The sequence below is a fragment of the Puma concolor genome, chromosome E2, assembly GCF_028749965.1.
Source record: "Puma concolor isolate L17-30 chromosome E2, mPumCon1.1.hap2, whole genome shotgun sequence".
Taxonomy (NCBI): domain Eukaryota; kingdom Metazoa; phylum Chordata; class Mammalia; order Carnivora; family Felidae; genus Puma; species Puma concolor.
The window spans coordinates 14,094,137-14,119,171 of NC_141681.1; the positions used below are offsets into that span (position 1 = coordinate 14,094,137).

The window sequence follows — 25,035 nt, forward strand, 5'->3', positions numbered from 1 at the left end:
GTAACCGCTTCCGCCTTCCGCCTCGAGGACCCGCCCCTCGCCGGCCACGCCTCCGCACGCAGGCGGCAGGTGGGTTGTCCACGCCCCCACAAGGCTCCACCTCCTCTCCTCACTCCCGCCTTCCTCCCCGCACCACTCGCGTGTGGTTGGGGATGCTTGGTGGGACGCGTATCCCACGCGCTCACGGTCCCGCACGTGGCCCGCTAGGCGCGTGGTGGCTTCTGTGTATGTTTTTGAGCACGAAGGGGCTCATGGAACCTGACTCACTTAGCGTAACTTAATAAATACTTACCGAATCCAGTAGTTCATTTACTACTTACTCACCAGTTTCGCATATGGCAATGTTTCCCAAATTGGAGTCATACCGTCATGATTTTCGCCATATTCTAGACACTTGTGCTATTATTAAGAAAATAATTTTCTCCGATCAACTTTCAAAAAATCTTTAATTCCTACTTTAGTCTTGCTTATGTGCTAAGATCATGGTGTGAATAGTTTTTATATGTTCCTAAAACATATTAAAATAAAATCTCAATGAAAAACAGTACTACCTACTATCTAGAATCTCAGGCACCAACAGTGACCTTCACCCTACCATCTGGGACTCGGAAGAGTGTTTACCATGCTTAGATTCTTAGACAGCTAGGTTATAGGCAGCAGAAGCCCCAAATCTGCTGAGTGCAGGTCTCCAGATGGATCCACTGTAAAGCAGCCCTTCCAAGTGCTTTGAGTGTCACGCTAAATGGTGGAACAGAAGTTGAAGTTATGTGGTAAAAAATGTTAAAGCATTTTATGCAGGTATTGTGGCTAACAGGGAGATGCATCAGACCGAGTTCCTTGTTGTAAGCTCCCATAGTGGACAGGGATTTTAGGACAAGGGCTAGACCACAGTGGAGTCCAAAGAGTATTAAATATGAACATAAACACATGACAGTACTTTTTCTAATGAGTGTAGAGTATGCAGGTAAATCTGATAACAAAGTTGAAAATAGAGTCTTATCCTCAATCCATAGATAGGAATCTATAGGACACAAGTGAGGGGATATAGTAGGCAGAATTCCAGTATGGTTCCCAAGATTCCCACCCCTCTGGGTACGTACCCTGTATAATCCCCTCCCTTTGAGCGTGAACAAGACTTGTAAATACAACGCGCTGTCACTCCAATAATTATGTTATATAGCAGAAGGGATCTTGTAGATGTAGTTAAAGTCCCTAATCAGTTGACTTTGAGGTAATAAAAAGGGGGATTATCTTGTGTGGGTCCAACCTAATCAGATGAGCCCTTAAAAGTAGTCAGAAGACATTTGAAGTGGCAGAGAGATTCTCCTGCTGGCCTTGAAGAGTACACAGTAAAAACAGTTACTATGATGGCCTACATGGTAAAGACCTTAGAATGGTCTCTAGTTGCCAAGAGTGGTCTCCAGAGGGTTGTCGGATGCCAAGAAAATAGGGACATCAATCATAGGGCTGTAAGGGAATGAATTTTGTCAACACACCAAGGGAGCTTGGAAGTGGATCTTTTCTTAGTTGAGCTTCCAGACAAAGATGCAGCTCTGATTTCAGGCTGTGAGACCCTGAGCCAAGAACCAAGGTCAGTTCATTCTGGACTTCCGATCCATGGACACTGTGAGATAAGAAACTTGTGTTGTTTTAAGCTGCTAGATTTGTGGTAATTTGTTATGCAGCCATAGAAAATAAATACAAAAGCTAACCCAAAACTCAGTAAGTCATGGAGGAATTGTGTCTAGAAAAATCTGTGAATAAAGTGTTTTCCTGTATTGGTGGGGTTTTCACAACTTTTAAAACCTTTGCTGACACAATCCAGTGAATGAAGGGGGTCAACCACCAATTTGAAACTGCCCCAAATTGAGATTTCCTCTCCAGAGAAAATATCTTGCTTAATAGTTCCCTCCTCTTACCTTGATACCAAATAGCACTGGTAAGGACATTTCCAAGTGTCTTTGCAAAGTTTATGTCTTTAGGATTTTGATGATGGTTGATGCAAGTCAATGAAAGAAAATTAAATCAAGGGGATTATTTGGATCTATTTCTCCAGTGTGTATTCATTTCCACTGGATCCATATCTAATATAGTATTTCATCTGTTTCTTTTGCTGTTTGGTTTGGCTTTTTCTTAAAGGTGAACTGAATTTCCCAAGGGTCATAATGAGATACAGTTTTTAATAATTGTAACAGTAATGTTTTTACTAGAAGGAACTCTTTTCACCTGAAATCATGTTCTGGACTAGGTTGCTAAGCAACCAGTTTTTTACTCAAGGCCCAAGCCAATGCTTTGTCCTACCTTTAGTTCAGAAATTTCTGGAGAAAAAAAGGTGGTTTCTTTTCTCTGCTATCTTGGAAAATGCCAACTAGTTAAGGTTATGTATGCATTACTGGGCTGGCAGCAGTGTTGAGAATGAAGCCCAAGGCCACCATTGCCGTCTCCGCATGCTTACTTCTCTGACCCTGGTGCCCAGCCCTGGCTAGCCCTGCTACAGTCAGACCCTTTCTACACTAGTGGATAATTGATACACCTGGTTGCACACACAGTTCACAGTTGTAACTCATATGTAGCCATACGATGCCTGGTTGTTATTACATAGGTTACGGACATCGTAGCAAGTGGATACTGGTGGGCAGTGTGAGAAATTGTACCCAAATATTGGAATTGTGCAAAGTAGTTTCTCTAACAGCAATGTAATCTTTCTGGAGTTTCAGGGTAACATGGTGAGGGTGAATCCCATACTTGGTACCTGGCAATCCCTCATGACATCACAATATTGTCACCCCTGACCGAAAACAAGTCTTCTTCAAAGAAGTGGTTAGACAGGGTGCCACACTCACCAGGGCCTCTGTGTTGATCAACGTTAGGGGCCCCGTTTCACATCGTATTCTGTGCAAATGCTCCCTGGAGAGGTGCCTGGGTGGCTCAGTCGGTTAAGCATCCAACTCTTGATTTCAGCTCAGGTCATGATCTCACAGTTCATGGGTTGGGCATTGTCAGTGTGGAGCCTGCTTGGGATTCTCTCTCTCTCTCTCTCTCTCTCTCTCTGCCTCTTCCCTGCTCACGTTCTCTCAAAATAAATAAACTTAAAAAAAAATACCCCTGGAATTGTGTGTGCACCTTAGCAGCACACAATGAAATGTCTCCTGGTCTGCTTTGCTGAGAATATATCCTTTCAAAGGTAATTTCCACTAGCTTATGTCAAAATGCTCATTTTCACCAAGTTTCTCCTCTAGCCCTCTGTTGAGCTACCTTGCCATTCCAAATTTGCCAAATGAAACAATTTTGGTATTGCCTTTCCGAGGCCAAGGAAGCATGAGAACAACCTCAAGGGAAGAGATGGACATCTCAAGTCATGCCAGAAGGGGGTTCATGCCAGGGCAGGGTCTGAGCTGGCAGGGCCTGCCTCCTCACTCCAGGCCTATGAGGCTGTGGGCTCTAGACGCAGTGGCTTGGGGAGAGCTGGGGCAGGGCTGAGGTAGGGGGAATTGCCCTTGTCCACCTAGCACCATTTTGCTGGTGGTGACACTTGGGAAGTGGCCAGTTTCTGTAGCAGCCAGTGTCTGGGGTGGTGGCTGAGAGCCCTCCAGCTCAACAGAACACATTACAATGCTGACCTTCAGAGTTGGAGGAGTCCCCACGGTGAGCCTCACCGTGCTCCAACCGCTGGTTTTGTAGCTGGCTTTCACACAGCTTCCTTTATCTCTTCTTCTGTCTAAAACTATCTATCATACTAGGTTTCAAACTGTTCAGAAAGTTGAAGAAGGTGGTGGTGGGGCCAATTGTTCCCCAACCCCCAGCTCTGCATCTGGTGAGCGGGTGGGAGAATGGGCATTTTGGGGAAGGCAGGTTTCATCAGCTAGGTCATCAGCAGACTTGGTGACTCATTTCTAGGGCCCTAAATGGAGAGGACCAGGGCTGTGGATTCCACAAAGGCTCAGCTTCCATAGCTGCCTTTAAGGCAGCCTCTCTCAGCTGCAGTGTGTATACCATCCCCCTGGAAATGCCTTAAAATGCAGATTCTGATCCAGCTGGTCTGGGGCAGCCTGAGCTCCTGTAGTCCTAGCGTGTTCACACGCAGCGCTGATGCAAGGCAGCTGAGGTTTCACCGCTGTGCTGGGCAGTGTGCTCGGACCGGCAGCTACAGCCTCACTGGGAACCTGGCAGAAGTGCAAATTCTTGAGCCCGCCCAGACTCCTAAATCAGACCCTCTGAGGGTGGGGCCAGACAGCCTGTGGGTTAGGAAGCCCTCTAGGTGATTTTGATACTAAAATTTGAAAAGCACTGGTTTAATCAGACTCTGGGTGTTTGCTAGTCATAGCACGTGCTAATTGATCCCCGCATCCTCTCAGATGACTGCTTAGTGCGTTCTTTGCTCATTTAACCAACTGGAGAATCTGCCATCTAATTTTTGTCTTTATGCCCATTAGCAGCATCTTTGGCGGTTACACACATGAACTATTACGTGTAGTCCTGTAAATATGCTGGCTGTGTGCAGGGTATCCTGGGCTGAGGGTTGTGGGGAGGTACAAAAGGATTAGAAGAGTCATCCTCCGTTAAAAAACAAAACAAAACAAAACAACACCTCTAAAAGCAATAAGGGCTTGTGAAACCGCAGGTTGCTGGGCCACACCCCTGGAGTTTCTGACTCTACAGGTCTGGGTGTGCCATGAGAAAAGGCATTTTTAATGAATTCTTAGGTAATGCTGCTGCTGCTGCTCCACGGACCATTTTCCACAACCCCTTCTTTGAAGCATTCATTCCCAAAGGGCCATCTCCTTTCATGCCTTCTCCCTCTCTTGCAGGCAGGCTGTAGGGGATGCCAAGTGGGGAGGAGCTGGAGGCGGCGGGGTGGGGGTGGGGCCCGTCAGGCACATGTGCAGAAATAGAACCACTCCAGGGCCAGTCTGTAATCATCTTTATTTCATCTGGTGGCGCCAACAGGTAAGTGGTCCCATTAATACACATTGCGGGACCAGGGCCATAGCCTGGGCTAAGACAGATGTCTCACTCCTCCCTAGCGCTCTCCCTCTTAAGAAAGGCACTGACTTAGCTCAGCCTTTATGTGCACACAAAACGGCTGCAGTTTAAACATATCAAATTGGGATGCGTTCCTCCCCTGGAAGTAGATTCATGATTCAGCTGCTGCACTAATGGCCAGGTGGGCGTATGATCTGCGGCACTGGTTCTCCACTCTGCTGTACAAGCCTGAAAAAGAAAATGATGCCCACATCCCTCCCCGGGCTAATTACATCAGAATTTGGGGTGGGGGGTTCTGGACAAGAACTGGCTGATTCTGATTTGCGGATGGGTAGAGAATCACTGTGCTACAGGCTGACAGCTATGCACGGAGCTGGGGATGGGAGTGGAGAGCTGGAGTCTCAGCGTTCTCCAGGACCTGGCCCTCAGCAAGAACTTTCTTGTATAAATGGATCCAGGATTCAGGGACAGAGGGAGCGTACCCAGCCCCTGTCCCCTGCAGTGATGGTGCAAGTGTTATCTGTTATCATTTTGAAAATGGTGATTCATTTGGCTTTTATGTGAAAGCAGAATAAAAGATCATATCAAAACAGAATCATATCTAAGGGCTCTTTAGGCCATTGTGGATTTTAAAAAGGAACTGTGGTGCCCCAGTGTCATGCACTGCTAAGTGCTATGTGATAGGAGGTCATGAATGTCATATCTGTGCCATCTTATTAAAAATGGGGATTACTTCTTGAGCTTTGGGAATAGGATTAGAAACTAAATTCAGAGACTTGCCCTTGCAAAATACAGTATAGCCCTGTTGTTTGTAATTACCATGTTTAGTATGGAATATATATACTTCATATATATATTTGGAATGAATATAATATGGAAATAAGTACCCCTGTAATTGAATGAGGAGATAAAACACTATCTGTAGAATTTTATTTTCTCTGTGCTTCACCAGGATAGAATAATACATAGATACTAGGCTGAGGAAATGACTTTTCACTGATGCAACTGACCTTAGTTACCACTAAGGGGTGATCCCCTTCAGGTAATAAACCCACTTAATGCCTGCTTCGCTGCCTTCACTGGGAGGACAAGACACAATCAGCTTGCTGGTGATAGGTGTTTTGCTGCCAGATGGATTTCCTTCAAAATAGACCGTGATATTGTTGATCTTCTTGGGTCGCATGGAGTCTACAGCACGAACAGAGAAGGCTGGGTTCTCCACAATGATGGAGAAGGTGACTGCATGATAGAAAACGTTCTTGAAGGGGATGATTATGTTGTACCCGGCCCGGATCAGGAAGGGACCCTGGGGCTTGGGGGGCAGAGCCATTCCGAAGAGGGGGATGATATACTCCCCGCCTGCAATCGACGACAGCATCAGGATGCCCTTGGTCTCACCCAGGTGGCTGGGCTCAAAATAGACTTCCACACTGACTTCGGTTCCTCCCTGGGCCCCTGGGGCTGCATTAATGATCTTTTCCGTGTGGAAGTCCTGACAGTCAGTCTGAAAGAGGAACACACACAGTTGGTTCACACGGGATCCCGAAGAGCACACCAGCAGCTCGGGCCCTTCTCCCGCCCCTCCACTCTCAGACATCAAGAAACCTACCTTTGTGTGAGGCCAGGCAGGTCATAAAATGTCGTGCCCTTATAACTCCCTTGGGGAGTAGGTAATACTAATTATTATCCTTATTTTACTGCAAAGAAATCAAGGCTAAGAGATGTTAAATAACTTGCCCAGAGACACAAAGCTGGATGATGCTGGTGTGGCATTTACTGCTGCTACTCCCCCATCTGGCTCTTCTTTTCTCCCACACACATGAAAGACTGAACAGTCTGGCTCCTCACGGATGGGAGGGGACTAGTTCTGGACAATTAGTTGTGAGCAGAAGTGAAAGGTGTTACTTCCACACTAGGGCATTCAATTGCCAGTACAAGTCCTCTTCACTCCTCTGGCGCTATGACCGGAAACATCTGAGTTGGTGGTTGCCGTTTAGCCTGGATCCCCAAATGGCTGTGATGAACAGTTCCCTGCTGACCCTCACTAGATGGATAGCACAAATAAGGGACACACCTTTTGTTGTTTTAAGCCACTGAGATGTTGGGGCTGTTTGTTACTGCAGCGTAACCTAGCTTCTCCCGACTGGTATGATTGATAAAGAGCCTATGCCTCTTGACTATAGCCATGGACCCGCTGATGCTAACTGGCACATGGGCACCCAGTGCAAAGGCTACACTCCTAGCTTCCCTTGTTGCTAGGCGTGGTCTTATGCAGTTTTGTTCAAGGGAATGTGAGTGGAAAGGATATATATAGCTCCCGCCTTTCCCCTTTGTAGCTGGCTGGAATGCAACATCCTGGTAAGCTCTCTTGGTCCCTGTGGATCCAAGCAACTCTCTACAGAGGGGAGAGCATCAGGGCAGAAAGAGTCTGGATGCCTGCTGTCACAGAGCTACCATTCCAGCCCAAACTGCTTATGCTCACCCCGTTATTTGAGAGAGGAATAGCTTTTACTTTGCTGTTATTTAGGGCTTCTGTTTCAGGAGCTAAACCTGTATTCCAATTGATATAATAGGTAACATATATGCAGCATTTATTATGAGCCAAGCTCTATGAAAGTGGTTTTATATGCACCCTTTAAAAGCCCCATAGCAATCGTGTGAGGTTGGGGTGTTATTACCATTTAGAGAAAAGGTTAGAGTAAATTATTCATACAAAGAGTAAGTGGTGAAGCCAGGGTTCAAATCCAAGTCTCGATTTCACAGCCTCTACTCATGACCACTGAGCTCTACTGTCCCCTTTAGTGACCAGTGCACATGCTGTGGGAAGCAAAACTCCCCTCACCCCCACCTTAACTTAAGATAGACTCTATAAGGAAGAACCCAGGCCTGATACTGTTTATCTATACCTGGGAGTTTCCAGGCTAGATGAAGTGCCTGACTCCCTGTGCGTTTCACATTTCTGCACCCCCTGTGTCTTCCTCTTATTATTTTTAAGCTTAGACTCCCAGCAAGGGGAGGGCAGAGGGTGGGACAGTGGCTGCTCACCCTGCAGTAGTATTCTGTCTTCTGCCGGGTGTAATTGGTAAACTTGGCAAAGATGCTCTGACCGCTGCCAAGAACCGTCTGGAAGTGGATGGGCTTTTCAGGCAGTGCTGGCAGGGCCTTCAAATTGAGCTCATACAGGTAGTAACCCAAATCATTGTTGTGCAGTGTTAGTCTCCCAAAGGTTTCTCCGGCTCTCAGGGGCTGGAATTCAAACGAGAATGTGCCCTGCAAGAGAAGACAGAGGCTCCTATGATGCTGAGAGTCTGACCCATCCCTTGCTACCCAGTGACCTCAAAGTAGGTTGGTGCCAGAAATGGTGCTTCACAAGAAATTGCTCACACTGATCTTGAGCCTGGGGAATCTCTGTCCAAACCGGTCTTTTCCCTCCCCTGTACCCCTTCTAACTTTACCTAGAAATACCCCAGAGGTATTTATATATCTGGAATCTCCTTGAATCTAAGAGATACTGGTTCCTCTCTTAAGAAGCACACTTATGGCAATGGGGGTGAGTGTTTCCAGAAGGAGGGCTGAAGATCAGCAACTCCTTCTTTGCTCACAGCCAAGCTCAGAACAACTTCCTGGGTCCTACCTTCATTCGGGGAAGGTTTTCTCCTTCTTCTATTTTTGCCCATGGCAAAACAAAACAAGAGCCAAAGAGTATTGCTTATAATAACAAAATAAGGGAAATAATTAAAACGAGTTAGCAGTAAGAAATTGGCTAAATAAGTGATAGTTTATCCTCGCCAGTGGAATACTAGGTGGCCATTGAAAAGGAAGGGGCCGTGCTATAAGCACTGACATGAAAGGTGTTAATGATATTGAAAGTGAAAGGAAGGAGGTTCCATAAATTATGCAAAGCATAAGCTCATTTTTGTGAAGAAGAATATGTCTATGCAGGTATAGAAAAGAGACAGCAAGGATATATATCAAATTGTTACCAGTAGTTACCTTGAGGTGAGGAAAATGGAGGTCATACTTTCACTCTTTGCAGATGACATGATACTCTATATGGAAAACTCTAAAGATTCCATCAAAAAAATGCTAGAATTGATTCATGAATTCAGCAAAGTTGCAGAATATAAAATCAATGCCCAGAAATCGGTTGCATTCCTATACACCAACAATGAAGTGAGAGAAAGAGAAATCGATCCCATTTACAGTTGCACCAAAACCCATAAAATACCTAGGAATAAATCTAACCAAAGAGGTGAAAAATCTATATGCTGAAAACTATAGAAAGCTTATGAAAGAAATTGAATAAGACACACACACACAAAAGGAAAAAGATTCCATGTTCCTGGATAGGAAGAACAAATATTGTTAAAATGTCAATACTACCCAAAGCAATCTACATATTCAATGCAATCCCTATCAAAGTAACACCAGTATTCTTCACAGAGCTAGAACTAACAGTCCCAAAATTTGTATGGACCCAGAAAAGACCCCAAATAACCAAAGAAATCTTGAAAAAGAAAACCAAAGAAATCTTGAAAAAGAAAACCAAAGCAGGAGGCATCACTATTCCGGACTTCAAGCTATACTACAAAGCTGTAATCATCAAGACAGTATGGTACTGGCACAAGAACAGACACTCAGATCAATGGAACAGAATAGAGAACCCAGAAATGGACCCACAAATATGTGGCCAACAAATCTGTGACAAAGCAGGAAAGAATATCCAATGGAAAAAAGACAGTCTCTTCAGCAACTGGTGCTGGGAAAACTGGACAGCGACATGCAGAAGAATGAACCTGGACCACTTTCTTACACCATACAGAAAAATAAACTCAAAATGGATGAAAGACCTCAATGTAAGACAGGAAGCCATCAAAATCCTAGAGGAGAAAGCAGGCAAAAACCTCTCTGATCTTGGCTGCAGCAACTTCTTACTCAACACGTCTCTGGAGGCAAGGGGAACAAAAGCAAAAATGAACTACTGGGACCTCATCAAAATAAAAAGCTTCTGCACAGCGAAGGAAACAATCAGCAAAACTAAAAGGCAACCTTCGGAATAGGAGAAGATATTTGCAAATGCCACATCAGATAAAGGGTTAGCATCCAAAACCTATCAAGAACTTATCAAACTCAACACCCAAAAAACAAACAACCAGTGAAGAAATGGGCAAAAGACATGAATAGACACTTCTGGAAAGAAGACATCCAGATGGCCAACCGACACATGAAAAAATGCTCAACATCACTCATCATCAGGGAAACACAAATCAAAACCACGATGAGATACCACCTTACACCTGTCAGAATGGCTAACATTAACAAGTCAGGCAACAACAGATGTTGGTGAGGATGCAGAGAGAGAGGATCTCTTTTGCGCTGCTGGTGGGAATGCAAGCTGGTGCAGCCACTCTGGAAAACAGTATGGAGGTTCCTCAAAAAACTAAAAATAGAACTACTCTACCACCCAGCAATTGCACTACTAGGCATTTATCCACGGAATACAGGTGTGCTGTTTCGAAGGGACACATGCACCCCCATGTTTATAGCAGCACTATCAACAATAGCCAAAGTATGGAAAGAACCCAAATGTCCATCAATGGATGAATGGATAAAGAAGATGTGTGTACACACACACACACACACACACACACACACACACACACACACACACAATGGAGTATTATTCGGCAATCAAAAAGAATGAAATCTTGTCATTTGCAACTGCATGGATAGAAGTAGAGGGTATTATGCTAAGTGAAATTAGCCAGTCAGAGAAAGACAAAAATCATATGACTTCATTCATATGAGGACTTTAAGAGACAAAACAGATGAACATAAGGGAAGGGAAAGAAAAATAATATAAAAACAGGGAGGGGGACAAAACATAAGGGACTCTTAAATATGGAGAAAAAACTGAGGGTTGCTGGAGGGGTTGTGGGAGGGGGGAATGGGCTAAATGGGTAAGGGGCACTAAGAAATATACTCCTGAAATCATTGTTGCACTATATGCTGACTAATTTGGATGTAAATTTTAAAAAATAAAAAATAAAATTTTAAAAAAAGTATAGAGAACCAAGTGATGTTTACCAGAGAGGAAGGCAGTGGGGCGATGAGGGAAATGTAATGGGGATTAAGGAGTGCACTTGTTGTGATGAGCACCGGGTGATGTATGGAATCATTGAATCACTGTATTGTATACCTGAAACTAATATAACACTGTATGTTAACTAACTGGGATTAAAATAAAAAACTTAAAAAGACAAAAAAGGGGGCAAAGTCAATATATAAAAATCAGTTATATTGTTACATACTACAACCAATAGAAAACAAAATTTTAAAAGATACCATTTACAATAGCACCAAAATATATAAAACCTAGACATAAATCTAACAAAATATGAGTAAGTCTTTTACGTAGAAAACAAAAAAATATTGTTGAGAGAAATTAAATAAGAAGAGTTAAATAAATGGAGATCTGCTCATGAGTTAGAAATCTCAATTGTGTAAAGACTGGAATTCTCTCTGTGACAAATATGCTTCAAGATGGCCCCCGGTGATCTCCACCCTCCTGCTATTACACTCTTGTGTCATCCTCTCCCATATTGTGCCAGGGCTGGTCTCTGTGACCACTAGTACATGGCAGAGAGATGGCATATCACTTCTGAGATGAAGTGGAAAAGACTGTGGTTTCTGTCTTGTGCATGCTCTCTCTCCCTTGCTCTCTCAGCTTCCCTCAGATCACTCACTTTTAGGAAGTGAGCTGTCATGTTGAAAGCAGCTGGAGGGAGAGGTGTATGTGGTGAGGAACTGAAGCCTCCAGCCAGTAGCCAGCAAGGAACTAAGGCCTTTCCAACAACTCCATGAGAGAGTTTAGAAGCAGATTATCCAGCCCCAGTCAAACCTAGAGATGACTGGAGTCCTGCTGACAACTGACTACATCCTCATGAAAGACCCTGACTATGCTCGTGGATTCCTGATCCTCAGAAACTGTGTATATAATAAATGTTTGTGGGTTTAAGCTGCTGATTTTTAGGGTAATTTGTTATGGGTCAACAGGTAACTAATACATTCTTAAAATAACCCAATAAAAATCCTAATAGTTAATTTATTTTTTTTGGAAGAACATGACAAGCTGATTTATATGGAAATGCAAAGGGCCAAGAATAGCCAAGATACTCTTGAAGAACAGAAATGTAAGAGACTACCAAGTCTTAATGTAACATCACCAGAAGCATATTATGATTTTATGATTTTAATGTAATTAGTAATATAGCTTCAAAGTATATAAAGCAAAAACACTACAGAACTACAAGGACAAACAGACAAATCCCTGTCAGAGTGGTGACTTTAACACACTCTCTTAAATCTGACCAAACAAGCAGACCAAAATATCAGCTAGGGTACAGAGAATGAACTTCAAAATGGCAAACACATGCTTTTTAAAAATAAATGGAAGATTAAGGAAAAGATCATATAGTGGGCCGTAGAGCAGATCTAAACAAATTCTAGAGCACTGAAATATGGAATATATTCCCTGGCCACAAAATAATTTAAAAAATAACATATAGAACAATCCACATGTTTGGAAATTGAGAAACACTTATAATAACCCATGAATCAAAAAAGAAGTATTAATAATAATGAAAGGACATTTTTGAACTTAATGACAAAATATACTACATGTAAAACTTTGTACACTGCAGCTAAAGCAGCACTTAGAGGGCAACTTATAATCTTAAATGTGCATATTGGAAAATAAAGAAAACTAGAAGTTAATGCACTAAGCATCCATCTTAGAAGTTAGGTAAAGCACCAGTAACCCAAAAGAAGCAGAAAGAAGGAAATAATAAAAAGGTCAGAAATCAAGCAACTGAAAACAAACATACAATAAAGAGTACAACAAAATCAAACATACAACAAAATCAAAAAATGCCTTCTTGAATATAAGATATACTGAGAAACCTCTAGAAAGACCAATCAAGAAATAGAAGGTACAACCAATATTAGAGATGAAAAAGGAACATCACATAAGGAAGTAGTAAGAGGATATTAACAATGTTATGCCAATTTTGTGAATATATGGATGAAACAGACATGCTATCATTACTGATTCAAGAAGAAACAGAAAATCTAAGTAGTGTGATAACTCCTGAAAGGAATCAAATCAGTAGCAGACAATCTTCTCACAATGAAAACCCCAGGGCTCATTGGCTTCATCCGTGGTTCAAGGAAGACATAATTTCAATCTTTTATACACTCTTTCACAGAGTTGAGGAAGCAGGCAAATCCCCGATTCTTTTTCTATCGCTGGCGGAACAGGAACTCAAATTGGACAAAGAATACAAGAAAGGAAAGCTGGTCCATTCTCGCTCATGACCACAGAGGCAAATCTCCAACACAAACTGTTATCCGACTACAGCCAATCTGTTTGTAAAAAGGTAAATTAAGACCATGAGGATCTATTAGTTTATTGGATTGGTAAACCTTTAAAAATCTGACAATGCCAAAAGTTGGTGAGCTCTCATTGCTCACTGGAGATTCTCTCCTGACTGGCAATTAAAGGCAAGCACACCCTGTGACCCGGTGATTCTACTCCTGGGTGTACGCTGGGGAGAAACACACCGTATACATCAGGAAGGCACTTGCACGGTGAGGTCCATGGCAGCATATTTCATGATAGCCAAACACTGAAGCCAACACAGATGTCTGGCCTCAGTAGAATGGATATCTAAATTGTGGTATAGTCATATGATGGAATATTCTACAGTGGTGAGGATGGATGGACCTCAGCTGCATGCATCAGTGTGATGATCGTCAGAATATACAATACTGAGCAAGGCATAAAACACTGAAGAATGCAATTAGTAGGATTTCTTTTGTATAAAGTTTGAAAACAGACAAACCCAAACCATATGGCTTAAAAGCAAGAAATGATTACAAAATAAGGATAGTGGGAACTTTTAGGGGTGAGGGATGATACTGTGAGTGGGGACAGAGGTTTCTGGGGGTGGTGGCAACTTTTTATTTCCTGGCCTGGGTACTGGTTATACAGATAGTTCTTTCATAGTTATTTAAGTGAACCTGTTTTAGTACATATATATACATACATATGTACATATATATATATATCTCCTAGTTTTCTGTGTAGATTTTATAATTCATGATGAAAAATATAAAAATAAAATAAAGGGCATGGAAGGTCTCCGAAGAACACACACACCAGGTTTGGGGTTCTGAAGGGGAAAGCAGAACTAGGGTGGATGCAGGGAATAAGCAGGTGGGCTCAAGCTGGAGAAACAGAAGGGATTTTGATGGGATCTAGACAGTGAGAATTTGGAGCCATACATCAAAAAGAGTCAAAAGAAAGTTCATCTCCACAGCAGCCCAGAATTCCAGGGCACGTCTTCTCAGCAGTCACAGGTTATGTGTCTTTCCTGAAGCGGGTCTGTGCACAAGCAAACATATAAACGAGACCGCCTGCTGTTCACTCGATACACTACTATGTCCCTTGCTTCCCTCTTCACCACGTATATACTACGTTACCTTTATAATTAGCAAAAAACAAAAATGTTTTCAGTTTGAACAAAGCAAACAAGTGTATAACAGAGGCAAGTGTTCATGATTAGTAAGTCCCTTTTACATGTCTGAACCAAAGGGCAGAAGGGGAGAGGACAGATCAGGAGTGTGATTGATGCACCGCCCCCTGCCTTCCCACTCCTGGGGCTGGCCCAGCTTCAGGGATGCCTCTATCACAGATATCAGGGAGCCCCTGGTAGCCAGGGTCATACCTCAGAGTTGGCAGGCACCACAAACTGGGAGGGCAGGCTGATGTCAGGGACCCTGCATTCCATGGAGAAGGTCACTGTATAGGGCAGAGGGTTCTCCACCTTGATGGAGGCTGATGTGCTCTGCCGGACGGGGCTCACCATCTCAATGGTTTTGATGACGCCTGAAGGGATGACCCTGAAACCCACCATGTAGTATAAAAACTCATTGGTCACCTCATTTCGGAAGATCACCTGGGTTCGCAGGGAGAGGGGGAGGAAGAAAGCAGAGGAGAGGGGTTAGTGGAGGGTCTTCAGCTGTCTTGAGTTCCTTCTCTCTATTAGCATTGCCTGGGTACATACAGCATGGGTGCCAGGCTGACACGGGCACTCCCACCCTGTCTGAATCCCTACCAGCCACCCTTTTCTCCTTCCTATGCCCATTGCTGCTGGAATAGACAATAATACTAATAGTAATAATGACGGCATCTAACATTTAATGAATGATTACTGTGTGCCAGGCACTAGAAGTACTTAGTTAACTTAAACAATTTGTAGGCAACATTATTATTCCCCTCACTGTTTGTTTGTTTGTGTTTTTTAAAGCCAAAGAAACTGGGGCGCCTGGGTGGCGCAGTCGGTTAAGCGTCCGACTTCAGCCAGGTCGCCATCTCGCGGTCCGTGAGTTCGAGCCCCGCGTCGGGCTCTGGGCTGATGGCTCAGAGCCTGGAGCCTGTTTCCGATTCCGTGTCTCCCTCTCTCTCTGCCCCTCGCCCGTTCATGCTCTGTCTCTCTCTGTCCCAAAAATAAATAAACGTTGAAAAAAAATTTTTTTTAAAGCCAAAGAAACTGAAGTTTAGCAAAGTTAAGTTATCTTGCCAAGGTCACATGTAGAGAAAAGTGTCAGAGCCAGGATTTGAACCAAGTTGATCTGACTCCAGAGCCCACACTTGTGACTGCAGTACATTGTCTCCTCACCTCTGCAGTTGATATGGTAAGTTGCTCACCTTTTTCTGCTTGTTTCCCAGGTGACTGATGATGTTGGGCATCTTCTCATGTGCTTATTGGTCATTCACACATTACTTCTGTGAAATAGAGTCTATTGGAGTCTTTTGCCCTTTTTAATACTTTGAGTTGTTTATATTATTATTAGTATATGGTAATAGTTCTTTACTGATCTGACTTTTTACTTTCAACTTCTTCCTGTCTTTAGCTTTAGAGTGCTTCTGGCACCCTGTCTTTTAATTGTAGTGTTCAGTCTTTTACATTTAAAATAATTCTTTTTTTAATGTTTATTTATTTTTGAGATAGTGTGAACAGGGGAGGGGCAGAGAGAGAGAGAAAGAGAGGATCCTTAGCAGGCTCTGTGCTGACAGCAGCAAGCCCGATGCAGGGCTGGAACTCAAACTGTGAGATCATGCCTGAGTCGAAGTTGGATGCTCAACTGACCAAGCCACCCAGGTGCCCTAAAATAATTATTTCTATGTTTAGGTTGAAGTCTGCCTTCTTGTTGGTTATTTTCCATTTGTCTTATTTATTTACTTATTTACTTACTTATTTTGTTTCTCTGTTATTCCTTTCCTGTTTCCTTTTGGCTCGACATGCAATCTTTTATAATGTATTTTATTTCCTCTACTGGCTTCTTAGCTATATTTTTTAATAATAGATTTTTAGTGGTTGTTCTACAGCTGACAATATGAATTTTTAACTTGTGAAATTTATTTTGAGTAGTATTTTATCACTTCCCACTTTATAACTGACCCTTCATGCTCCTTATGCACACTTCCAATTTGGCAAATGTGCTAACCTTACTAAAGTATAATTTTATTGACCTAACCACTCTATTTTCTGTGCTTTTGTTGTCATATCTTTTACTTCTACACACATAAGAACACCCACCTAACAGTGTTATCATATTTGCTATAAACTGTCAGTTGTCGTTTTTAGAAAGTTCTTAGAAGCTGTGTGTGTGTGTGTGTGTGTGTGTGTGTGTGTGTGTGTGTGTGTACTTATTTACCATTTTTAGATTTTTAGGGCTCTCTTTCCTTCCATTAGACCCAAATTGCTAACTGGTATAATTTTTCCTCAGGCCAAAGAATACCTATCAATGTGTTGTTTTCTAATGAAAGTCTGCTGGCAGTCAATTCTCTCATGTTTTCTCTGAAAATATCTCCATTTAAAAGGATGTTTTCAGTGAATAAAGAATTCTAGGTTGATAGAACTTAGCATTTTGCAGATGGCTTCCATTATAACTGAAGAGAAGTCAGAAGTCTTTTTATTGTTTTCCCCTATCTTAGATCTTTTGTATCTGGTTGTCTTAAGCTTTTCTCTTTCTCTTTGGTTTTCAGCAGTTTTACTATGATGTACACAGACATGGCTTTCTTGTATCTCATGGTTTTCTTTGTATTTCTCCTGCTTGAGGTTTGCCAAGTTTCTTGGATCTGTAATGTTTTTTAATCAAATCAGAGAAATTTCAGCAATTTTTTTTCAAATAGTTTTTTGCTCCAAACTCACTTTCTTCTCTTCTAGGACTCACATTACTTATGAATTAAAAATTTTTATACTTTCCCACAGGTTCCTGAAGCTCTGGTTCTTTTTATTCAATCTTTTTTCTCTTTATCATTCAGATTAGAAATGTTCTATTGATTTGTTTCAAGTTCACTGAATCTTCACATCTCCAATCTGCTGTTAAGCACATCCAGTGAAATTTTCATTTTAGTTTAATGTAGTTTTCTATTATCAAATATCTGTTCAGCTCCTTTTTTTAAAATATAGTTTCCATTTCTTTGCTGAGATTCCTGATCTGTCTAATTATTTGAAATATTTTCTTTTATTTCTGATCATGTTTATAAAAGCTGCTTTGAAGTCTTTGTCTGCTAAATGCAATATCTGGCCCATTTTGGAGTCCGTTTTCATTGCCTGTATTTTTCTTGACTATTGGTTACATTCCTCTCATTCCTTACAAGTCTAGTAATTTTTGTTTATGTACTGGACATTGTTGATAATCATTGTAGAGATTCTGGATTCTGTTACCTTCCATGTGAGAGTGTTGATTTTATTCTAGGAGGCAGTTCAATTATTGACTGATAAGCTTGTGTAGGTTTGGTTTTATGCTTTGTTAGAGCAGACCTATAGAAAGCTCAAGGTGTTTTTCGAGACCTTCCAACTTGGTAGGATTCAGTCTCCAAATTTTGTCCTTCCTACAGATCTTGTTGCGGCTTAGTTTTAGGCTTTCTAAGGGCCTAAAAGGACTTATTATAAGGGCATGGTCCTTTCTTCGGGCCTTTCTGGTATTTCAACTGGGTTCCTAGGATGTTAATGAGATGTTAATGTAATCTCTCCACTCTGGCTGAGCCAAATCTCCAATGTTCCCTGGGCACTGATCAACGTATCTTTGTTCCTTTATCAATCTCTTTTAGAAGCTGCTCTCTGATAAATCTCATGTAGTCTCACCTTGTGCATGTGCAGTACAACTGTCAGCCAAAGACTTTGAAGGGTATTCCCACACACACTTTTGTCTCCCTTCCCCCTGACATCCTGCCACTCGATGCATTGCCCCACTCCTACCTTATAGAGACCAGCTATTTCAACTGCACCAAATTTTAATTTCTGTATCGTCAGCTCACTGGGGCTGTTGTGTTTTGCTTAGATTCTAGCTCACTGCATTGCAGTCAATAAATTGTCCCTTGGCAGAGAGCCAGGATAATTGTGGAGATTCATCTCATTAGCTTTTCTTCTCTTTGAGGGATTACGGTATTGTGCTACTGTTGTCCAATGCCTGAGAAGGGTTGCCTCAGATATTCTGTTCAGTTTTAGTGGTTGTTTATGGTGGCAGTAGTTACTCCATCATCATCAGAAGCGCTTTTGACTTTTTAAAAAAAACTTTTGTATTGTTAATTTGAATACTTACCATTATTTTTTAAATGTTTACTTACTTTTTTGGGGGGAGGTGCAGAGAGAGAGGGAGACATAGAATCCAAAGTAGGTTCCAGGCTCTGAGCTGTCAGCACAGAGCCCAATGTGGGGCTTGAACTCACAGATTGCGAAATCATGACCTGAGCCAAAGTCGGATGCCTAACTGACTGAGCCATCCAGGAGCCCCTAACACTTATTATTGTAAAGAGATCTGTGATCTGAGTTCCCTGTTATTTTTAGTTAACACTTTAAAGCATATATTGACGTATATTTTTCTGTTTACAGCTACAGTTTATGGCTATCTCTATTCGTGCCCTACCTTTCTTGATGAAGAAACAAGTATCTTTCATTTCTCCATTTTCTTCCCACTAAATGAGAAAAAGATTTCTTTGCATTATTTTATATCTCCCCTTGCTATTTCCTATATTGAGGTCATATGAAATATTCACTTCAGATTGCTTTTCAGCAATTATGTGAAATTACCTATCAATAGAATTTTGAGTCTTTGTTCATTATAACCTTTTGTTTTCTTCTTGAATTCATTTACTTATTTTTAAAATTTTGCCAACTTAAAAACTTATTATTTTGTGGTGCTTCTTTCAAACAGGTATTATATATATGGGTAGGTTATTTTGAGTCCTTGCAAGTTTAAAAATGTCTTTATTTTGCCCTTGTAATAGTTTTGTTTGGAAAAGGTTCTAGATTGAAAACACTCTAAATCATATGAATAGCTTACTCCATTGCTTCTTGTATTCAGTGTTGCCATGAGAAACCTGATGTTATTGTGATTATTTCCTTTTACTTTCTTTAGAATCATTTAGGATTTTCTTTTTTATCCCAGTTTTCTACAATTTTGGTCTCACCTATTTAGATGTGAGTCTTTTTTTCATTCACCCTATTTGGAAAGTTGGTGGGTCCCTTCAATTAGAAGACTCAGTCTTTCCAAACAGTTCTGGAAGTTTTTTTTAATGTTTATTTATTTTTGAGGCAGAGAGAGAGAGCTAGGGAGGGGCAGAGAGAGAAGGAGACACAGAATCCAAAGCAGGCTCCAGGCTCTGAGCTGTCAGCACAGAGTCCAATGAGGGTCTAGAACTCATGAAGCATGAGATCATGACCTGAGCCAAAGTCGGACGCTTAACCGACTGAGCCACCCTGATGCCCCTGGAAGTTTTTCTTCAATTATTTTGAAGAGTATTCTCTTCCTTCTATTATCTTGCTTTCCTGTTTTGGGAGCTTTTAGTAGATAGATATTAGAACTTTTTGATGTATATTTTGTGTCATACTTCCTTTCTTTTTTTGAAACAGCTTTATTGAGATGCAATTCACATACCATATAATTCACCCAATTAAAGTGCATAATTTAGTGGGTTTTAGTACATTCACAAAGTGGTGCAAATATCACCACAATCAATTTTAGAACATTTTTATCACCCCAAAAAGAAACCCTGCACCCATTACCAATCATTCCCCATTTCCTCCTAACCCATCGCCACTAATTTACTTTCTCTTTCTATAGATCTGCCTATTCTGGACATTTCATATAAATGAAATCATACAATATGTGGCCAGTTGTGACGGCTTTGTTTAGCTATCATAATTCCTTCAAGGTTCATTGATGTGTTGCATGTATTAGCACTTCATTTCCATTTCTTTTTATTGCCAAATAATATTCCATTATATTTGTCCATTTGGGTTGATGACATTTGGTTTGTTTTGTTTGGTTCTATTTTTTGGTTCTTATGAATGCTGCTGCTATGAGCACTCTCAACAATAGCCAAATTATGGAAAGAGCCTAAATGTCCATCAACTGATGAATGGATAAAGAAATTGTGGTTTATATACACAATGGAGTACTACGTGGCAATGAGAAAAAATGAAATATGGCCTTTTGTAGCAACGTGGATGGAACTGGAGAGTGTGATGCTAAGTGAAATAAGCCATACAGAGAAAGACAGATACCATATGGTTTCACTCTTATGTGGATCCTGAGAAACTTAACAGGAACCCATGGGGGAGGGGAAGGAAAAAAAAAAAAAAGCGGTTAGAGTGGGAGAGAGCCAAAGCATAAGACACTGTTGAGAACTGAGAACAAACTAAGGGTTGATGGGGGGTGGGAGGGAGGAGAGGGTGGGTGACGGGTACTGAGGAGGGCACCTTTTGGGATGAGCACTGGGTGTTGTATGGAAACCAATTTGACAATAAATTTCATATATAAATAAAAAAAAAAGAATAATGCTGCTATGAACATTTATGTACAGGTTCTTGTATGGACATATATTTTCATTTATCCTGAGTATATACCTAGGAGTGAAATTGCTGAGTCACACGGTAACTCCATGTTTAACCATCTAAGGAATGCCAGACTGTTTTCCACAGCAGCTGCGCCATTTACACTCCCACCAGCAATGTATGAGGGATCCAACTTCTCCACACCCTCTTCAGCACTTATTGTTTCCTTCCACTCTTGCCATTTCTTTGTGCTCATGTGCTAAATCAGCTCTATCTTCTAACTTACTAGTAATCTCTTCCTCAGAGTTCATTATACTATTCAGCCTTCCTCTAAGGTTTTCCATTGAAAATATTCAATTTTTTAATTTTTAGGGTCTCTGATTGTCTTCCACAATAGCCTGTTCTTTTTCATGGGTATGATTATCTTCCTTTATTCCTTTGAGGGTATTAATAATGTTCACTAAAAATATTCTGTTTGCTTTAATGACTCTTTTATCTTAGGGGTTCCCCTTTGTTGAGCTGGTGTTTCTATTTATGGTGGCTTTTTTTTTTCTTCAGATGTTTTATGATACTTTGATTCTAAGGTTCTCTGTTAGTCTATGAATGTGATCTGAGTGGAGCAGTCTACCTCAGTGATTTTAGGAGAGGGGATGACATCCCACTGTGTGAGTTTTGCCAATATCTCTTCTGGAGGTAGGAGATGGGTTCCTAGGTTCTTTCTTTTTTCACTTTAAAATCTCCCTAGCTGATTCCTTCCTTCATCATAGCTTCTGATACTATCTGTAAAAGAGTAATTTCCATATGTTATCTTCAGCCCTAATCTCTCCTGTGAGCCACTGACCCATATATACTCCTTTTCTTCAAAGCATGTATCTCATTTTGTAATTATACATTCATAGTACCATTATTTGGTTAATGCCCTTCTCCTTTCACTGGACAGTGCATTTGATGAAAACAGAGACTGTGCCTATTTTTGATCATTGCTGTGTTGCCAGCACTTAGTTTAGAGTGTGGCATATATGCTTATAGGTACTTGCTGAGCTAATGAATGAATTAGGAGAAACAGCTCATGTGTGAACGACCCTGTGGTGTCTTGGAGCAAATGGCTCTGAGTTGAATCCTGGCTCTGACATTACTAGCTATATGTACTAAATGTTCAATACAATGCTGGCCACTATAATCACTCAGGAAACGGGACCTTTTCTTATTATTGTGGTCTGGTGTTTGCTGGCCCAGTGTTACTGCTTAAGGATTTTCACGATTCTGTTGCCTTGAAGGCTTGTTGTGGGTCTACATGATGGATGGATGGCCCTGTCATCTGGCTTCATCTTCAAGAGGCTGGGAATCCTGAAAGCTTTGTCAGGTCTCTAACTGGTTAGCCCAGCAGGATAAGGATGGGCTGGCTGTGGGAGGACATCTTCACTCCCTAACACCAGGATTATTAACCTTGGGGCAAACCTCCAGAGTTCCAGGGAAATGTCTTTAACACGTGGCTACCTTTGCACTGTAGAGTCCCTCCTTGTGGGAAAAGAAGTTCAGCCTGTAATCTTTCTTGGAGCCAGACAGTACATCAATGTAATCAAGGCCTTTTAAGGTGACGCTTAGATCTGGCCTCTCTGGTTTCACCATTTCCACAATGACCCGGAATCTGGGACACATGAAGAGAGGATAGAGAAAATGAAACCACTTGCCCAAGGAAAGGAAGGAAAGGTGCTATCTCTACTCTTGATTTTATGATAAGCACGTGGGTCCAGGGTTCTGGTCCTTTGTCTCTAACAATAACAATAACTACCATTTACTGACACCTGTGATGGGCCAGCTACTGAGTCAGTGCTCCAAATGTGTTAGAGGCATTTAACCTCACAGTGTCTGTAGGAGACACATATAATTATCACCCCCATTTTACTAATGAGGAAATAGAGGCCAAGAGAAGGAAACATGTTCAGGTCACATGACTAGTTATTGGTACAACTAGGATTCAAACTTAGGTCTGAGCCCTTATCCACTATGCTAACTGGTGGCCTTCAGTAAGTAAGCTTCTTCTCCCAGGCTTTGGCTCCTTCTCTGTAAAAGAAGGGGACCAGGCTGGTTGTCAATTCCTCTAGCCCTTGTATTCTACTCTACTCCCACTGCAAATAAGATCCAAGGGACATCCTTCTCTGGCCAGTGGCTTAGGTGATAAGACAGAGAACTCAAGAATAACCATCATGATTATCATTTTGATAATAATAATAACATCTAACATTTATTTGAGCACTAATTTTACGTCAGGCACTGTTCTAGGAGACTTAAGGAATCAGTTATTCATAGATAGCACTGACTGTCTGGAAATTTAGAGTTCAGACAATGCTTGGTTACATCAGGGAACTTTGCCTCTGATTATTTTAGCCCCTCAATGTCTCTAGAGGCCCTGACCATGGGACGGGCCAGGCTAGACAGTAGAAGTCCTCCTCCATCTCTTCCATCCCAACCCCTAGCCCCACTCTCTCACCTCTGGGGCTTATTAAGCCAGTTGGTTATTGGCAGGAGTTCAACATAGGGTGTCTTACATGGTACTTCACGGTAGATACTGGCCACGGCTTTGGGGAGCTCAGAAGTCCCATGCAGCATATATAGCCAGCCAGTCCCATCTGGGAGGGGGAAGAAGAGGGTGCCCTAAGGAGAAGAAGAAACGTGGTCAAAATGGCACAGAAGTTCCTTTATTAGGTACCTCTTAGGCGTAGTAGTGACACAGGATTAATAGAGGCCCTTGCATAAGCATAACTCTTGAAATAAGCTTGGTAGTATGTTTTAAGAGTCATAAAAATGTTCATATGTATTTGAACCAGGAACTCTACCCCAGGCAACTTAAGAGTCTCATGCTCTATTGATAGAGCTAGCTGGGTCACCTTTCCCCAGGGAACTTAAAAATCCCTTCGGAGGAAAAAGCTACACACACACACACACATATGCATTAGAACCATTTATAATATTGATGAAAATTTGGTAGTAATAACTTTAATATTCAACAACTGAGGAGTATTACATAAATTATGGAACTTTCATTCCATGAAATATTAGGCAATCATTAAACATGATTACATCACAAAGACTAGTTAAACAGAAAAATGTTCATGATCTAATGTAAAGTAAAAATAAACTGAGTGCAAAATTAGGTATTCTATGATGGCAACTATGACTGTATTTGAATAAGGACTGGTAGTAAAGATAGGAGAAAACAGTTCTTGGGGTGACTGGCTGATTCAGTCGGTAGAGCATCTGATTCTTGATTGCGGGGTTGTGAGTTCAACCGGACCCTGGGTGTAGAGATTACTTACAAAGAAAGTAAAGCTTAGAGGCACCTGAGTGGCTTAGTTGGTTAAGTGTCCAACTTTTGATTTTGGCTCAGGTCATGCTCTCATGGTTCGTGAGATTGAGCCCCACGTCCAGCTCTGCACTGACAGGGTGGAGCCTGCTTGCAATTCTGTCTCTCTCTCTGCCCCTTCCCTACTCTCTCTCTTTCAAAATAAATAAATAAACTTAAAAAAAAATACAGCTTAGAAGAAAAAATTCTTTCTTTAGGGTGGAAGATTATGGCTTCTTTTCTTTTTAAAAGTTTGTTACAGTGGCGATGATGCTATTTGTACAATTAAGCTAAATATTAATTACTTGGTGCTTAGTCCAGGACTCTGTTCAGAACTGAGCCCCTTGTTCCAAGAAAATCCCCTGTACATGAAAAAATACAGGCAACAAGGGAAGTTTTGGACTCCATAATCTGCATTATTCCCCATTGTTCCAACATGATTCGTGGGGTTCTCCTCACCTCTCTTGCATGACTCCTCCCTCCAACCCCACAGTAAAATCAGTAGGGAGCGGCGGTGGGGAGCCTCAGCCTACCTGATGTTTGCGGTTCTCCAAGTTCATGGTGCGGGGTCTGTAGGTAATCTCATAGGGCTTGTTTTGCTGATGGGGCTCCAGGGTGATGAACTCTGGCCCCTCCCAGTGCTCACCCTCAAAGATGGGGTGCAGGTTCCAGGTCTGGTTGGTGCGGTTTGAAAGCATGATGGTCTGAGTGTGCTTGGAGCGTACCTGGCAGGTGAAATTTACCACCTGGAAGAAAACAGACATCTGAAGTAGGTAGTGAAATTTACAAATGAGGAATTCA

General features: G+C 41.8%; 1 protein-coding gene across 7 annotated transcripts in view; it reads right to left on the reverse strand.

Moving 5' to 3' along the window:
• Window positions 1-5,896: 5,896 nt before the first annotated feature.
• The window catches only part of HYDIN (HYDIN axonemal central pair apparatus protein), a 442,685-nt gene continuing 423,546 nt past the window's right edge, over window positions 5,897-25,035 (reverse strand). For all 7 annotated transcript variants that reach the window (XM_086688949.1, XM_086688948.1, XM_086688951.1 and 4 more), the window contains 6 exons: window positions 24,768-24,980; window positions 23,383-23,546; window positions 22,389-22,539; window positions 14,772-15,002; window positions 8,029-8,253; window positions 5,897-6,487 (listed from right to left, as the gene is read on the reverse strand). In XM_086688949.1, coding sequence (XP_086545075.1) covers window positions 6,005-6,487; window positions 8,029-8,253; window positions 14,772-15,002; window positions 22,389-22,539; window positions 23,383-23,546; window positions 24,768-24,980 — 1,467 coding nt within the window. In that variant the 3' untranslated portion in view covers window positions 5,897-6,004. The remainder of the gene's footprint in view (window positions 6,488-8,028; window positions 8,254-14,771; window positions 15,003-22,388; window positions 22,540-23,382; window positions 23,547-24,767; window positions 24,981-25,035) is intronic.